This window comes from Oncorhynchus masou, chromosome 33, assembly GCF_036934945.1.
Source record: "Oncorhynchus masou masou isolate Uvic2021 chromosome 33, UVic_Omas_1.1, whole genome shotgun sequence".
NCBI classification, from domain to species: Eukaryota; Metazoa; Chordata; class Actinopteri; order Salmoniformes; family Salmonidae; genus Oncorhynchus; species Oncorhynchus masou.
The window spans coordinates 30,654,889-30,672,933 of NC_088244.1; the positions used below are offsets into that span (position 1 = coordinate 30,654,889).

Below are 18,045 nucleotides of genomic sequence, written 5' to 3' on the forward strand. Positions count from 1 at the left end.
GAAATTATGCGGAAAAAGGTCACTAATTAGTAAAGAACTCCCCTCACCCAGTGTTGCCAACTACTAAGTAAGGAAAGTAGCTATTGGCTGTCCTAAAAGTCACTAGAAGTCACTAAATGACGTCATCACCTAATTTGCATAATTTGCCATGTGCATGTAATTGTGATGGACGCTGTAGAAGAGAGGAATAACGTTGTGGGAGAGACAAAAAGTGAGTAACAAAACACCCTAAATATGTTTAGAACTACAAATGAACTGTTGTTTCTTGTTTTTTTAAATGTCAGAATTCCAACCCTGCTCCTTTATCCGGGCTTGGGACCGGCAAAAGTGACCCAAAATAGACACTGTTGAAGTTATTTTTTTTCATAATTTGGTTTGGTTTTTAACCTTATGGTCCACTTAGGAGCCTCCAAGTTTTTTGTATAAATATCTACATTAACAATCTAAATGGACCAAATGTGGCAATGTGAGAAAATTATGGTAACTAGTCTGGCCCTAATTCAGGTTGTTTGTTTTTTCCATAAATGGCAGCTTGTTTTGGGTGGAACTGTTATAAGGCGTTGCCTTTAGAGGTTGTTTTTGAGTTGTCATGTGTTTTTTTACATCACTAAGTTTGGTGTAGAAATCAGCCTTACAATACAGGCAGTATGCCCATGTATCATCAATAATGGCTTCAACCAGCCTTTGAATTCAGGGTTTGATTCCCACTCCTTTCTGTATTTTTGAGTGTACAGATTAGACATGAGCTAACCAGCTAGATGTTTAGCTTATGTCACAGAGAGGCACACACAGTGGACAAGGTGAGTAAGTGACTGAGGCTGTGTGAGTCAAATGCAGTGATTTATTTTTGTGCAGTGATTTATTTTAGACAGAACATTTTACATTTACATCCCGCCCTGAATGTAAGCCAGGGATCAGCCAGCGGCGGCTTCCCACATGCGCGATTCAATTGCAGTCTGGACGTGGAGGAGTGAACATCTCCTGCTTTGACTGCAGCTGGGAGGGACTGCTGTGTGAGGACTGGGCAGCTTGTGAGTGCTTTGGGACGGTGGTGGGGCCCACGGCAACACCCACTGCTCGTTAAGAAGAGTAAGAACTATACGTGCTTTCACATCAGTCTTCAAAAGCCTCCAATAAACACCAGAAATAATCGATTTTTTTTGAAAATGTTCGCTAGAGGGGTCTGAATACTCACTAAATATAGCAATAAAGTCGCTAATTTGGCAACACTGCCCTCAACCGGTTGTCTAGGTCTTAATTGAAAGGAAAAACCCCAAAACCCAAGGAACAAACACTGACAACCTTGGTATAGCTGAAAAAAACTATTGTAAAGCTCCTTGTTAATGGTTTGGAATGACAGACCTACTGTCTGAACACTTCTAAAATAATGTCTGACTGTACATTGTAACAATTTGGACACATCAACTGGAAACAAAGATGGCCATCACCACAGTGCATCATGTTTATTAACCATTAAGTTCACCACTCGCCCACATTAATGATATCTTCAGCTTTATTGGCCCAGTACCTCGCACACCGGGCAGCAGTATTTCAAGACATTTTTTAGAATTTCAGTTCTCAAACAGATAAATCAAGTGTTGCACCTCAATTAACCTGTATTAAATATTCACAACAAAAAAACCTCAAGTACCAAGTAAGATATCACGCTTAGTCAAAATATAGCAATTTCAAGTTTCATACCATTAATGTGCATTGAAAATAAATGGATATAATATCTTTATATTTGTTTAGAAACCAATCCACAGGGAGGAAATTTGTCCAGTAGCTCTCACAGCACACTGCATACACTTCACCCATCACAATGATTTCCAATTCAAGTTTCACGTCAATGACCAATAACAAAATAGTAACATATTACATAGATTTTTTATACCCATTAAAAACTTTATGGCCATAATAAAAATCAAACTCCATCTCTCTTATGCAATACCGTCACCAGTGTTTTGTTTTTTTACAACACAGATCAAAATCTCATTCCTCGTGAGAGCCTGCCCCCTTTTGATGTCTGTTCCACTGGATGTCAGAAGGTGAATTCACCAATTTGTAAGTCGCTCTGGATAAGAGCGTCTGCTAAATGACTTAAATGTAAATGTAATGAGTAACATTGAATTGATGTACTCACTGATAATACAATCAGACTGTCTTCATTCAAACTATAGCATTGGTAGTTTGTTGTTGTTTATTAATAATATTATATATATTTTAGCATCACCAAGAGATGTCTGTACTTCATCCAAAATAAAGGAGGGACCCATCCTGAAGGGGTAAATAAAAATGAGTTTGTTGTTAGATTCTATCTAGATTATGAATGTAATAGTGGCCCCCAAATACCCTACTGCTTTAGAGCTCATGGCCAGCACTGTGGGGAGAAGGGAGCTCCTTGATGTCACAGTTCTGGATCAGATTGAAATAAAAGACCACCAGTTCCTCATAGTTCTTCTTTGAAATCCTCTCGTTAATACCATGGAACCTGGAAATGTAGAGAATGCATAAACAGTGGAACGATAGCAAGCAAACTACAGTGTTAGTAAGGTGAGACTATCTTGTTTGTTCAATGCAAACAGAGGGCATTGTTAAACCTTCCTTGTCAAGACGCTGTGCATGTAGGGCTGACATACATTTTATGGTTCAACCGTGTCACATGGCTAGATCATAAGACTGGAGTTTTAGTCTCTCGGTCAACAAAAGGGCAGTGTTAGAACAATCTCCTCAACCCCAACAGGCTATTGAAAGATACAGTATGTTGTACAGTATTATCCAGTTACTATGACTACATTCAACACCTGATAAAGAGAGCTCTTCTCTACAGAATATCCAGTGCTCCAGCTACAATGAGTCGTACCTCTGGGTGTCCCCTGGTCTGATCCAGGTAGGTGCAAAGCGATAGATGTCCTTGGCCAGGTCAGTGTAGTGGCGGCTGTCTGTGTTCCCGATGCAGACACCTGCACGTTGGAATATGATAGATTTGTATGCTGAATACTATGTCATAAAAATGTGAACATGTTACCTAAAAAAAAATCATACCAAAAACAGGATCCCCCCCTTTCCCTAACATCACAGTGGGCAAATCAAACATACCACTTCCTCTTCTATTCCGTTTCTTACCAGGCGCAACAGTAACTTGTGGGAACTGGTCCAGCAGGGTCTTCTTGATGGTCTGGAACCCAAAGGATGTTTCATCATATGAGCTGACAGGCAGTGGGTCAAAACCAGTCACCAGCTCCATCTTCACTCTCTCATCTCCCACTGTGGATTGGATGAACTCTAGAACCTGACAGGAAGACACGAACACTATACATTTTGAAAACTGGGGAGAGTTTCCTTGAACTGTACTTCAAAGTTGCCAGCATGACTAAATGGTTTATACATTCAGAGTCTCGGTTTTGTGAGATGTACCTATGATTTTAGCTTTACAGTATAATAGAACATGCATTTTGAATATAACATGCTGTTGAACCAAATATGTAGATGTATAAAATGCTAATCCCCACCTCTTCTACGGTCTGTGCTGGATGTATCCGCAGATTCACATAGGCCTCAGCAAGGGAGGGAAGAACATTCACCTATGAAGAATAGACACATCCAAGTATTGTATTTGCTTAATAGATGCAGCCCAAGACTATATAACATAAAACAATTGGAATTCTGAACATATACAACATTCTTTCAAAGAACATATCACACGAAATGTATGACGTATTACAACAATTTCAAAGACCCCATATTGAAAGTGGTCTCGAGACAAACTACTGCTGAAACTATAGAAAACCTCAGGAGCATCACTTTAACAGAACACCTTCATGCACTAGAACTCATTTATTATAACAAGATATTGTACCTTAACACCTGAGTTGAACATGGTGACTGCAGTTGTGGTTCTCAAAAAAGCATTTGTGTCAGGACTTCTTTCCAATACTCTGTAACATAAATACATGTTATTTAGGTTTTATAGCTCAATGAAGTATAATCTGCAATTATTTCAAATGTCATTGAAATAATCAAGGTGGAACAAACCAGAGAAATTCAGTGAGGGAAATTACCTGCCAATAAGTGGAGAGAACAGCCACATATTTGACATGACAAACTTTATTGGGAGTCCAAACTGTAATACAAAGACATTTCAAAGTGATTTAAAAAGCTGTGTACTTATTTAAAAAATGATGTTAAGACTAGTACTAAACACTACACTTTATATCGCAGAACATCCCATAGGATAATTGAAGCCAATGTAGGACAGAGGTTAGAAACACAGCATTACCCTGTGAGCTAAGTGTTCAAAGGTCCTGCGCTCAGGGCCTTCACCAAACAATATGGGCATAGGGTTGTCCTCCAACCTGACAAAACAGATCACGTGTGCTTAGAGAATGTGGGCTTAGGTTCACAACATGACATGACACAATATACTCTATAATGCAGACCTAAAACAATGTATAACTAGCCGATTAAGAAATGTCCTCCCTTTAAGGAGTTCACTCATACTCAACTGAGAGGTGTATACAACTTACTTACTTTCTCGTGTTCTTCTTATTTCTATTTCTTGTGCGTTTTTGTACTACTTTACATCATAGTACTATGGATATTGATTATTGCATTGTTGGGATAGCGCTTGCAAACAAGGCATTTCACTACACTTATGTGCGTGACAATAAAACCTGAACCTTGGGCCTTATAAAATATTTGTCTCAGGCTCTATAATGTTCATGGCTGACCAAGCAAGAAAAGTGGAATTCCCCTTCATTGAACTGTATCTGTAGGTGTTAAGCAATGGCTATACATAGAAGACCCATGTAGTCCGTGATGAGTGTGATTCCCAAATCCCCTTTCACCTTTTGACAGCTCCAGCCAGGATGCCGATGCTGCTCTCTCTGGGAGGCATGGAGGAGTGACCCGGGGCCTTGAAGACACTCAGTTTCACCGTGGCTTGTCCCTTCTCACTGATCCCAATCCTGACACATATACACACAGGCAGGCCCACACACTTTTAATAAACAGTGAGTGCAACCTATGACGTAAACCTTATAAGTAGCACTTAATAAAATGCATGTATAAAGGCCTTTTTACATCAGCAGAGTGTCACAAAGTGCTATAGAGCCTAACATATGAGACAAGAGTTAATGAATGAATCCTTACAGAGCAGCAGGCCCCTGCAGACCACTGATGACTCCATCCAGCACAGCCAGACCCTCATCCAGTATGAACGCCAGCTGCACCCCTTTCCTCTTCAGCACCTTCACTATGTTCATGGCCCCCTGCAAGCCACCCACCTACAGTACAAAGAGAAGATCATGCTTCTGAATTCTGTCCCTTTCGGGTTTCTGAAATAAAATACCTCTACTAACTTCACAAACCTCTTCATCATGACCCAGACCAATGAAGAATCCCCTTTGCGGAGAATAACCTCTTATCAACAGGTACTCCAGCGCCTGGAGGATTCCCTACAGTGAAAAAAATAGGCTGTTTAAATTCTGACAATATGAAATCGTATCATTGGATGAGGAAAAACAGTAAACACATTGTTAAATTGGCTTAAATCAGGGATGGGCAACATTGATCGGGGTGTCCCTGCTCTTGACAGCACAGAGAATTTGTACTTTTTAGAGTTAATTTCAGTGAATTCTTCACATTTTGCCACAGGGTGTAGAGAAAATGTTGCCGTTTTAAGCAAGTTTACTCCAATTACAGATTTCGCAATTTTATAACTAATTTCATGCAATTCTACTCATTTTTCCATGGGTTGGATTTTTTGTTGTCGTTGCTGTTTACAGCACATTTCATGCAGTTCTACCCATTTTGCCGTAGAGTGGACAAATGTTTGCAGTTTAATATATCTGAGTGAGACTGACTAACAAAATCAATGGGAGGCCCCCCCCCCCCAGCAGGTCATCCCCCCCCCAGCAGGTCATCCCCCCAGCAGGTAATTTGAACATGACAACAAGTTTAGATTGCTAAATTAGTTTTGCGACCAGCAATCTAAAATAATGTAGCTGACAAGGGCTAATTGACTGACTATCAGTGGCTCACATAAAAAGAGAAACTGATGATGCACAACAAAATTTAAAAAATTGCACCTTGTGTATTCTACTACTTCTAACACGCAACAGTAAATTGAGACCCCAACTGAGTTCCCAAAAAAGACCAGAGCGCCTTGGGAAGTCCCATAAACCTCTACCTACGGTCAACACTCACCATGACGGACTGCTTGTTATCGATGGTCCCTCTACCATAGATGAATCCATCTATCTCCTTTGCAGAGAATGGTGGGACCTCCCATCCATCATTCTCATCAGCAGGCACCACATCTATGTGGGCCAGCAGCATGTAGGGGACCAGGGCCAGGTCAGAGCCAGGCACCCAGAACAGGTGGCTGTAGTTGGCCACAACCTCATGCTGGACCAGGTGGGAAGAGAAAACTGTAGGGAAAACTGGAACAGGGAAAACATGTGTTTAGTGTAGAGCAGTGGTTCCCACGGGGGCCCACGACCCCAACCATGTGAAAATAAAAATTCTGTAATTAACAGCCAATGGTAACTTTTTTATATGGAGCTATGGCAGTCTTCTCAACTCACCATTGCTTACTTTTAATGTGGGGCTATGAAGTTCAACCTGGATCAACGTTTGGGTTTTAAGGGAGACGAAAGCACTGAATCCAACTTCACAGTTATGAGCTGGCGATGAGCACCATGAGTTTTATGGTGCTTTCAAGACAACGAGATCAAATCATGACATCAATGATCTTCAGGTCGGAGCTCAAGAAAGAAGCTGTGCCTGGTTCGCTTTTAAAATATATATACACATATATATATATACATATACACATATATATATACATACATACATACATACATACATACATACATACATACATATGTATATATATATATATACACTTTTTTTTTTTAGTTTAACACTTTTTGGTTACTATATGATTCCATGTGTCATTTCATAGTCTTGATATTTTAGATGCTTCAAAGTAGCCACCCTTTCCTTGACGACAGCTTTGCAAACTCTTGGCATCCTCTCAACCAGCTTCAACTGGAATGCATTTCAATTAACAGGTGTGCCTTGTTAAAAGTTCATTTGTGGAATTTATTTTCCTTCTTAATGTATTTGAGCCAATCAGTTGTGTTGTGACAAGGTAGGGATGGTATACAGAAAATAACCTTATTTGGTAAAAGACCAAGTCCATTTTATGGCAAGAACAACTCAAGAAAGCAAAGAGAAACGACAGTACATCATTACTTTAAGACATGAAGGTCAATCAATTCAGAAAACGTCAAAGACTTTGAAAGTCCTCAAGTGCAGTCACAAAAACCATCAAGGGCTATGATGAAACTGGCTCTCCACACCAGCCTCAGAAAGTGCAGCCCAAATAAATGCTTCAGTTTAAGACATCAACTGTTCAGAGGAGACTGCTTGAATCAGGCCTTCATGGTCAAATTGCTGCAAAGAAATCACTACTAAAAGGACACCAATAAGAAGAAGAGACTTGCTTGGGCCAAGAAACAAGAGCCATGTTCATTAGACCAGTGGAAATATGTCCTTTGGTCTGGAGTCCAAATTTGAGATTTTTGGTTCCAACCGCCATGTCTTTGTGAGACGCAGAGTAGGTGAACGGATTATCTCTGCATGTGTGGTTGACACCGTGAAGCATGGTGGTGGTGTGATGGTGCTTTATTTAGAATGCAAGGCACACTTAACAAGCATGACTCCCACAGCATTCTGCAGCGATATACGCCATCCCATCTGATTTGCACTTTGTTTTTCAACAGGACAATGACCCAACACACCTCCAGGCTGTGCAAGGGCTATTTGACCAAGGAGAGTGATGGAGTGCTGCATCAAATAACCTGGCCTCCACAATCACCTGACAGCCCAATTGAGATGGTTTGGGATGAGTTGGACTGCAGAGTGAAGGAAAAGCATCCAACAAGGTTTCAGCACTCCTTCAAGACTGTTGGAAAAGCATTCCATGTGAAGCTGGTTGAGAGAATGCCAAGCGTGTGCAAAGCTGTCATCAAGGCAAAGGGTGGCTACTTTGAAGAATCTCAAATATAACATTAATTTGTTTAACAATTTTTTGGTTACATGATTCCATGTGTTATTTCATAGTTTTGATGTCTTCATAATATAGAAAATAGTAAAATAAAAACCCTTGAATGAGTAGATGCCCAAACAATTGACTGGTACTGCATATAGAATTACTTTTCACAATCCCTAGTGTTGAGTGTTAGGGGGGTAAAATGAACATTGCTTTTAGAGCTGAAATGATACAACATATTCCCAGAAGCACAGCGCACTTGGTTTTAATGTCTGTAAGCCTTACCATTGCCGAGATAGTCCAATTTGTGCCTAAATTGTGGTTCAAAAAGGTCACAGGAGATAATGCACAGGTCAAAGCCTTTGCCAAAAATTGCACCAAAATGTTACAAATTAGCTGTTGAAATATGTGCATAAATTGTTGTTCACAATAAATATAAAATAAATAACTCAGTTGGGAAAATGCTAGTTTAACTGACTAACGCATTTAATCACACATGCTACTGAACTAACCAGAAGTAATACTTTTAGGGTTTTAGTGTGCTTATAAAAACAGCAACACTTACAGTGGGGAGAACAAGTATTTGATACACTGCCGATTTTGCAGGTTTGCCTACTTACACAGCATGTAGAGGTCTGTAATTTTTCATCATAGGTACAGATCAAATTAATTACTTAAAAATCATAGTGATTTTCTGGATTTTTGTTTTAGAATCCATTTCTCACAGTTGAAGTGTACCTATGATAAAAATTACAGACCTCTACATGCTTTGTAAATAGGAAAACCTGCAAAATCGGCAGTGTTTCAAATACTTGTTTTCCCCACGGTATGTAATTCGACTAGACACTCGTTTTTTTCTGCACACGCCGCTCTAAAACCTTAGCTAGAGAAACTGATCTAACAAACCGCTTCAGACTCGATTACCTGAGAAAATGTGTGTGTTTGGTGGCAGCTAACCTTCCTGAGCTATTCTAGCAAAGGTGATATTGTAAGTGTTCATAAATGTGTGCACAACAAACCATTTTCCAAACAGATTATTGGCCAATTTATTAGCAGCAAATAAAATATTCCATACAGGCAGATGTCATTACACTAGGTGCATATCCTAAGTTCCTTAGTTCATAGTGGACATGCAAAAAAAAGAAGGTCTACCAACAAACTGTTTGCACAAAAGAAAGAAACAGAACAAAAAATAAATAAATTAAATAAACAAAAGAAAAAACGCTTACATTTGATGGTTAAAATGTAGACTGTCATGAGAGTTTAAGCGCTGAGCATAATGATCATGTGCTCACACATTACCTTGACATCTGTCCAGGGTTTCCTTTATGAAAATGTGGCTCCGGACATTTGACCTTAACAGACATTTGAGAAATTTTGCAGACCGATATGCATTTGGTGCATAACCTGATTAGAGAGTTCTGAGAATGAAATAAATCACATTTAGATTATGGTAATTAGTCTTAGCAGAAAATGCAAGCCAAGGATGCATTGACGCGTGTCGACGGTGTACATAAAATAGGCCTACAAGAACGGGAGACAAATAGAATATGACTCCCGTCAACTGGAGGAGGAAATTGTCCAAAAACAAACTTAAGTTGCACTGACCCAACAATGATAAAGTGAATATCACCGGGGATACGGCCGAGGCTCTCCGCTGGTGCCAATAAGATGGGACTATGGCCTATGGTTGTTAGCTCAATTAAGTTGAGGATTTATACAACTAAAATACTGATTTGAGTCTTTGTCTTCTCTTTACAGCAATACCATTTGCTTTCCAAACTACATTTTCACGCAATTATATTTTGAAATATTGTGATATGCCTGGCTGGGCCTCCTCTACTTTCCACAGACAGTAGCAACTCAATAATCATCTACGGAATTTGCTGCGCACGCTGCCCAAATTGCACGCATTGCCTTTGCTTCCAACTGTAGTCTATGCCATTTAAAATAATCCACAACTTGTTTTTTCTTTTAAGGCTTGGGGAATCTAAATGTTCCTCTGTGGCCAAATCATGCTTTAGTAACCTATTTTGAATGACTTTATTTCTGTATAAACTGGAGTAGGCTAATTAGGCTATATAATTTTAGCAATTAATTTAAATTGACTTATACTTATGGACACACCACCTACGAGCATATGTCAATCTACTATCCAAGTAGAAATGTTGACCTATTCTATTGGTCAGCTTGTCGAGAAAGAAATACCCAAAAAAGACAGGTATAGGACAATAGATCTCAAATTCATTTATTTATCTGTTATTTTACCAGGTAAGTTGACTGAGAGCACGTTCTCATTTGCAGCAACAACCTGGGGAATAGTTACAGGGGAGAGGGTGATGAATGAGCCAATTGAAAACTGGGGATTATTAGGTGACCGTGATGGTATGAGGGCCAGATTGGGAATTTAGCCAGGGGGTTAACACCCCTACTCTTACGATAAGTGCCATGGGATCTTTAATGACCTCAGAGAGCAAGGAAAGTCCCATCCGAAAGACGGCACCCTACACAGGGCAGTGTCCCCAATCACTACCCCGGGGCACAGGAAGGAGTGGAAAAAAATATAGGAAAGAGTGCCTCCAACTGGCCCTCCAACACCACCTTCAGCAGCATCTGGTCTCCCATCCAGGAACTGACCAGGACCAACCCTGCTTAGCTTCAGAAGCAAGCCAGCAGTGGTATGCAGGGTGGTATGCTGCGTGGTATGCTGCTGAATTGATCCCAAATTCATACAACCATCTGTCTGACAGCGCCAATTAAAGTCCACTAAATTACCCCATAGACCAATAAGCATGACTGGTCAAATGTATTTAGAGCAACTGTTAGTTCCATCAATGAATAGGCTAAAAATCATTATTTCTCAATGGGAATTTTTCACCTCTTCCAAATTGTATTTAGCTCTATTCATTTATTTACGGCCAAAAGCCAGCTATTGGAAACCTTGCATCTGTCCCACCTTTTACCCCACCCTCACAGACTGTGTGTACTTACATTATTCAAACTAATTGGTCAGAAGAGGCCATCCTGACGAGAAATATACATGTTAAACATGGGATGAATACAGGCCTAATAATATCAAATAAACCAAAACAGAATGAGCATCTTTAATTTCATACAAATATGTAGTTGACTGGCAGTCCTCGCGGGGGGGGCCTCTCTCCCTCGGCAGGTGACAAGCAACGTTCCTCTCTAACTAAATAGCAGACTTGCTAAAAACAGAAATGGTCACCTCCGTGGTCTCACTTGCTGCATATCAAATTGTTACTAAGAATTAGAGGTTAACCGATTAATCGGAATGGCCGATTTCAAGTTTTCATAACAATCGGAAATCGGTATTTTTGGACACCGATTTGGTCTATTTTTTATTTTTATTATTTATTTTACACCTTTATTTAACTAGGCAAGGCAGTGAAGAACACATTTTTATTTTCAATGACGGCCTAGGAACAGTGGGTTAACTGCCTTGTTTAGGGGCAGAACGACAGATTTTTACCTTGTCAGCTCTGGGATTCATTTTTGCAACCTTCCGGTTACTAGTTCAACGCTCTAACAACCTGCCTTACATTGCACTCCACGAGGAGCCTGCGTTGCAGGCTGACTACCTGTTACGTGAGGGCAGCAGGAAGCCAAGGTAAGTGGCTAGCTAGCATTAAACTTATAAAAAACAATCTTCACATAATCACTAGTTAACTACACATGGTTGATGATATTACTAGTTTATCTAGCGTGTCCTGCGTTGCATATAATCGATGCGGTGCCTGTTAATTTCTCATCGAATCACAGCCTCTGGGCCAAACGGGTGATGATTTAGCACTGTCGTTGCACTAAACCTAACCATAAATATCAATGCCCTTCTTTAAAATCAATACACAAGTATACATTTTAAACCTGCATATTTAGTTAATATTAACTGCTAACATGAATTTCTTATAATTAGAAAAATTGTGTCACTTCTCTTGAGTTCCATGCATGCAGTCAGGGTATATGCAGCAGTTTGGGCCGCCTGGCTCGTTGCGAACTGTGTGAAGTCCATTTATTCCTAACAAAGACCGTAATTAATTTGCCAGAATTGTACATAATTATGACATAACATTGAAGGTTGTACAATGTAACAGCAATGTTTAGACTTAGGGATGCCACCCGTTAGATGAAATACGGAACTGTTCCGTATTTCACTGAAAGAATAAACGCTTTGTTTTCGAAATGACAGTTTTCGGATTCGGCCATATTAATGACCAAAGGGCTCGTATTTCTGTGTGTTATGTTATAATTAAGTCTATGATTTGATATAGCAGTCTGACTGAGCCTGCACCAGCTCGTACACATTCATTCAAACGCACTTGCGTGCGTTTTGCCAGCAGCTCTTCGCAATGCTTCAAGCATTGGGCTGTTTATGACTTCAAACCTATCAACTCCCGGGATTAGGTTAGTGTAACCAATGTGAAATGGCTAGCTAGTTAGCGGGGTGAGCACTAATAGTGCTTCAATCGGTGACGTCACTCGCTCTGAGACTTGGAGTAGTTGTTCCCCTTGCTCTGCAAGGGCCGCGGCTTTTGTGGAGCGGCTTTTGTGGAGCGAAGGGTAACGAAGCTTCGAGGGTGGCTGTTGTTGATGTGTTCCTGGGGCGAGGAGACGGACGGAAGCTATACTGTTACACTGGCAATACTAAAGTGCCAATAAGAACATCCAATAGTCAAAGGTATATGAAATACAAATGGTAGAGAGAAATAGTCCTATAATAACTACAACCTAAAACTTCTCACCTGGGAATATTGAAGACTCATTAAAAGGAACCACCAGCTTTCATATGTTCTCATGTTCTGAGCAAGGAACTTAAACGTTAGCTTTTTTACATGGCACATATTGCACTTTTACTCTCTTCAACACTTTGTCCTTGCATTATTTAAACCAAATTGAACATGTTTCATTATTTATTTGAGGCTAAATGGATTTTATAGATGTATTATATTAAGTGTAAAAAAGTGTTCAGGCCCTTAACCGGGTGGCGCAGTGATTCACGCCCAGGCTCTGTTGTAACCGGCCGCGACGCACAATTGGCATAGTGTTGTCCTGGTTAGGGAGGGCTTGGCCGGTAGGGATATCCTTGTCTCATCACACACCAGCAACTCCTGTGGCAGGCAGTGCGCGCTAACCAAGGTTGCATGGTGTTTCCTCCGACACATTGGTGTGGCTGGCTTCCGGGTTGGATGCGCTCTTTTTAAGAAGCAGAAAGGCTTGGTTGGGTTGTGTATCGGAGGACGCATGACTTTCAACCTTCGTCTCTCCCGAGCCCATACAGGAGTTGTAGTGATGAGACAAGATAGTAGCTACTAACAATTGGATACCACGAAAAAGGGGTAAAATAAAAATGTAAAAAAGTGTTCATTCAGTATTGTTGTAATTGTCATTATTACAAATAAATAACAATTATCGGTATTGGCTTTTTTTTGGTCCTCCAATAATCGGAATGGGCGTTGAAAAATCATTCGGTAGACCTCTACTAAGAATAGGAGGTTTGAATGTATTAAACGATTTGTTTCACCAAATCGAGAGAGACAGGGTGCGAGGGGAGAAAACCTCTAACCATTGCGAGCCAAAGAGAACGCCCCACCCTCCCCAACAGTAAGCAAAGACAAATGTTAGCTAACTAGATGCTGTAGCTATCTAGCCAAACAGCTTGTCGGCCAACTCCTCGCAGTAAATCTACAATCGCGTCAGCGTGAAAGCAACATTATCCCATTAACCGTATATTTGCAGTGGTACGTAAATGTTGCTTACCTTCTGAGGCGGTTTCTGAGGCGGTTTCTGCGCCCCCCCCCCCCCAACATAATTTATAGCACCAGCGCCAAACATCCATTTTTTTTCACGTGATATCATTGCTAGTGGAGTAAACTGATGCATTTCTGCTTGAGTATCATAAAGCAGTGTCGAAATGCTAATTGGTAACTGTGTGCTCAGTGAAAACATGTTTCCTACATTAACCGTCTGCCTATGGAATGGATCATCGTATACTCCCGGGACCTAAACAAAGTTACCTCTCCTCAGGAAGCTGTCGAACTCGCCCAGTGCGGTGATGTTGAGCTGCGTCTTCGCTGTTGACACCGTGGGAATCTGGATTGCCTCTGCATACAAAAAAAAAAAAAGCCGGTGGAGTTGACCAAATTTAGTGTGCATGTTATAGCGATTATTCACACAACATAGGCTGTCAAGTTTGATGAAGTTAGGCCGGATCTTACCTCTGAAATTAGCAAGAAGCTCCTTTCGCTGGTGCTGGTTTATGTCAGACGCAATGTTGTTCGTCTTTTCCCAGTGTGCAAGTTGAAGTCCTGAATTCACGTCAAACGTCAGAGTCCTTAAAGTGGCTGCAACGAAACATACTATAACAACGAATAATAAGCTGAGAGACACAATTTTGACTAACTTCCAAATATTAAATTTTCCACTGCGGTCAGTCATTTTTACTATTTGACAGTACACACAGCGTGTTAATGCAGCTGCTCGTGACGTTTTTATATATGATCGTTAGAGCGTCATGTGCTCGGCTTGAAATAGGGTACCCACCCTTAAATTAACATTTGAAATGGAAAGAGTTAAAGTTCGAGTATGGTCATCACAAGGATCCAAGATAGCACTGACATATGTCACCAGATAATCAGCATACTGACGAACTGTTCTACTAAATATGCACATGCATGCAGTTTGAATCAAAATGTCATACTGCATGAGTTATTCATTTGGGACCATGTCCAAATGAAACAAATCTCTTTATTCAAAATAACTCAAACACAAAAGCAACTCTTGAAAAAAAAAACACTGAATTCCCTAACATTTTTTGTTTAAAGTAGCTATTTCACACCCAAAATAGAAACGGAAAAATTACAGATAGGTTCGAAAAGGTAATGAGTATTCACAAAATATATTTTTTAATATTGCTTATTAGTTTGACATTTCAGTGCCCAAAAACTACTGAATAAAAATACATTTACAAAACCTTTAAAACAAGAGAATACTGTCCCTGATCACATCTTTGATGAACTCTAACACAGACTGGACTTTGATAACCCCAACTGAACCAATGTGTAAATTGTAGCCGTAACGCCATTCAGTTCTCCTTGATACATACTTTTAATTAAATACATCTTCCATTCAGTTACAAATCTCAAAATGGTATTATTTCTCTAAATTAGGCCTAATCACTTTATTTTCTGCACTTGCAGCATCACTGTATATATTTGAACAGTAGTTTCATCTGAACATTTTCCAACCAACAAGGTTATAATGGCGACCTTGCTTGGTTAAGAGTGGCATCATCCAAAGTGAAAAGGTGAATTACAGTGACCAAATTAAGTTCCTCACAACTGTAAACCAATTTGTGGAGCATCCTTCCTTAACCCCCAAGTGTGCACTACTTCACATCATGGATTTTAAAGTTTAGGATTGGTATAAGCATTGGCTGGATTAAGTTTTATCCATTATTAAATTCATGCATAAAATGATTTCTCCCTTTAGGAGAAGGGTGGAGAGTCAGTACACAGATCTAGAGCAGTAGAGTTACTCCTCCCTAGAGAGGGTGTACAGATGAGTCCTAAGGGTCATACTGGAGCGACAGTCCCTCAGTCGCTGTCCCCATACTGAGGTTGTCCAGCAAGGCCACAAAGGGATGGTCCGAGCTGTGCTCCATGGCAGAGTAGATGAGTTCGAGGAGGCAAGTCAAGATGAGGAAGACCAGGATCTGGGCCCACAGAGGCACCAGGCAGCGCTTCAATGCCTGTCTCTGTAGGGTCATTGGACTGGCAGGCAGGTCTGGGTATTTAAACTGGACTGGTTGCCCCGCTGCACCCTTGATAGGCCTCGGACCGGTGGCAATGGAGCAAGAGTATAATTTACCACATAAAAAAGGTAGACAAATAAGTAGGAGAATATGGAATCTAGGTAGCCTCAGTAAGCAGTAACCATAAAGTCTCTGGGACATAGCCTTATTTAACCTGAGAGATAGCTACCTTACAAATGGTGACTATTCCCTAATTGTCATGGCTTCTGTATGTGTAGTGTTGTTTTATGGAAACTGGATTTACACAATGCCAGTGTGTATAGATTCGATCTCTAGGAACTCCATCAGGACATCTGTGACCGGCTCCTGAAGAAGAGAAACCAATCAGACTGTCTGACCCAAACAGATGAGAGGAAAGAGAAACATCCACACTGCCAGTGTCCCTCACCATCTTAAATCAGATCGGGTGGAATGGCAAAGAGATAAAAGGTTAGGGGAAAGTCATAAAGCCACTTGTGGTTATTGCGCAAGACCTTAGGTTCAAAGTCGTGAGGTAAAAGTTCAGTGAACCAAGACATTTCCCCCAAACCTTTTCTTAGTAAAACATTATTTTCGGTATGAATGAGCACTTTTATTAATGCACTAGCTTGGTTATATACATGAACAACCCAATCAGTCACAGTGATGGTAAAACCATTAACAGGATAATAAAGTATACCATGTAGACCTGCATATACACCGTAGCTCTAGTGTATGAACTGTTGAAAGAGTGGAAAGATGGGAATGAATCTGAAAGACAACTAAACATGTAAGTGCCTTGATATGCTGTTAGAAAAAGGAGGTCTTTGGGGGGACGCAAGGTGATCGGTTAGCCATGGTATACTTGTCCACCATCGCCATGTCCTGCTACAAGAAGTGAGAAAAATAATAATTAAAAGTATATTCCACATCCCCTCTACTCACTCTGTTAACCGCAGCCCAGTGAATCACCTGGATGGGTTCTGAATTCTAAAGTTGAAATATAAACAAGGATATTTCATGTTACTGAGGGAGAGAGGCGAATGCAGAACGTTTACATTGTCAGAACATGTTACTGTTAGACATCAGGTATCCTGTGGAAATGAGAAAGGCCACAGTCTGGTACAAGTCAACAGGACAACCATGAGTTGGGGAGGAGTGAGGAATTTGGGCCAAGGTCAGATGAAGTGAGAAAGAACAGGAATCACTAAAGTCCTGTCTAGCAACAGAGATGTATTGGCTGTCCATATGTATAAGGAGGAGACTCAGTATAGGGGGAATGTTTAAATACCCGTGCTTGTGTGAATATGTCTTTGTCACCATTGGGTGAAAACTTGGTTTGAGCTTTTCATAGTTGTCTGTGAGTTTTTACTCTTGTTTATTTAGAACCTAACAACATCCACCCAGTAACCACCAACAACAGCTTGTTACAGATAAGATTACTGAAATGTTTGTGATTACTACTGACCCGGTAGGGCCTTGGCCAAGGTCCCAGAATATTACTCCCAGTGTGCTTCTGTGGAGAGTGGGCTTTGACTCTCAATCTGTGATTCCAGAGGAAAACGTAAATACAGAATATCACTCATTGGTCATCACTTTAGTGGGGATTAGATATTTAGGTTGATGTGATTGTCAAGATTAGATAAAAACCAGATCAAAACAAACTTTCCTCCTCTACCATCTCAGTAATGCTGAATCTCTGAGAAAAGGAATAGAAGGAATCATTACAACCGCCACCCAGAGATACAGATGGAGGCTACACCTGCATGGGTTAAGTTAAGTTGTTTAGAGCTACAGCCCAATAACAGGACATCCAAAAATATGCTCCAACGGCTTGCTTGATCCCTTAAGTTGTCCCTTAAAACCCAAAATATGCACCAGCTTTGGAGTGTGAGAAGAGTGCATAATGTGCAGATTCAAGATGAAAAACATTGCAAGAAGAGCAGAGATTCCATTCCCTTTGAAGAGTTAATGAGTGAGTTTTTTTAAAGGGTTACTGATCCTGTGGTATGTCCTAGCAGAGAGGATGTTCTGCTCCGCCCAACTCCATGCCCAGGTGTAACAGGCGATGGGGGCAACTGCCCCCCCCCTCCCCTCTGCTGTTGTGGAAGACAGCCACATTCCTCTTGGGATTGAATTCATAGCGCCCAGAGCTCTCCAAACACCCTACCAGGGTAGCATCATGGTTATCCCATTA

At 40.6% G+C, this 18,045-nt stretch overlaps 1 protein-coding gene and 1 long non-coding RNA gene across 3 annotated transcripts in view; both read right to left on the reverse strand.

Annotated features, from left to right (window-relative positions):
- Positions 1-1,448: 1,448 nt before the first annotated feature.
- LOC135528239 (N-fatty-acyl-amino acid synthase/hydrolase PM20D1.2-like) lies at positions 1,449-14,626 on the reverse strand. Its single transcript, XM_064957186.1, has 13 exons — positions 14,296-14,626; positions 14,095-14,181; positions 6,208-6,443; positions 5,370-5,456; positions 5,152-5,285; positions 4,848-4,967; positions 4,280-4,355; positions 4,062-4,123; positions 3,860-3,938; positions 3,513-3,584; positions 3,127-3,292; positions 2,864-2,963; positions 1,449-2,491 (listed from the first exon to the last, which is right to left on the reverse strand). The coding sequence occupies exons 1-13, from the start codon at positions 14,513-14,515 to the stop codon at positions 2,362-2,364; spliced, it is 1,569 nt and encodes a 522-aa protein (XP_064813258.1). The 5' UTR covers positions 14,516-14,626; the 3' UTR covers positions 1,449-2,361.
- Positions 14,627-14,804: 178 nt separating this feature from the next.
- Positions 14,805-18,045, reverse strand: part of LOC135528242 (uncharacterized) — a 28,678-nt gene continuing 25,437 nt past the window's right edge. The window contains exons 4-5 of one of the 2 annotated variants that reach the window (XR_010453524.1): positions 16,794-16,838; positions 16,180-16,196 (exon numbers count right to left, since the gene is read on the reverse strand). This is a non-coding gene — a long non-coding RNA (uncharacterized LOC135528242). Of the gene's footprint in view, positions 16,197-16,793; positions 16,839-18,045 lie in introns of both variants that reach the window. The other variant, XR_010453523.1, reaches the window with a different exon arrangement.

Coding starts and splice junctions, on each gene's coding strand:
- LOC135528239 (XM_064957186.1), bottom strand. CDS start 14,515: ATGACTGACCGCAGTGGAAAATTTAATATTTGGAAGTTAGTCAAAATT. Junction 5,457..6,207: donor ATAACAAGCAGTCCGTCATG/GTGAGTGTTGAC, acceptor TTTTCACTGTAG/GGAATCCTCCAGGCGCTGGA. Junction 5,286..5,369: donor GTCTGGGTCATGATGAAGAG/GTTTGTGAAGTT, acceptor TTTGTACTGTAG/GTGGGTGGCTTGCAGGGGGC.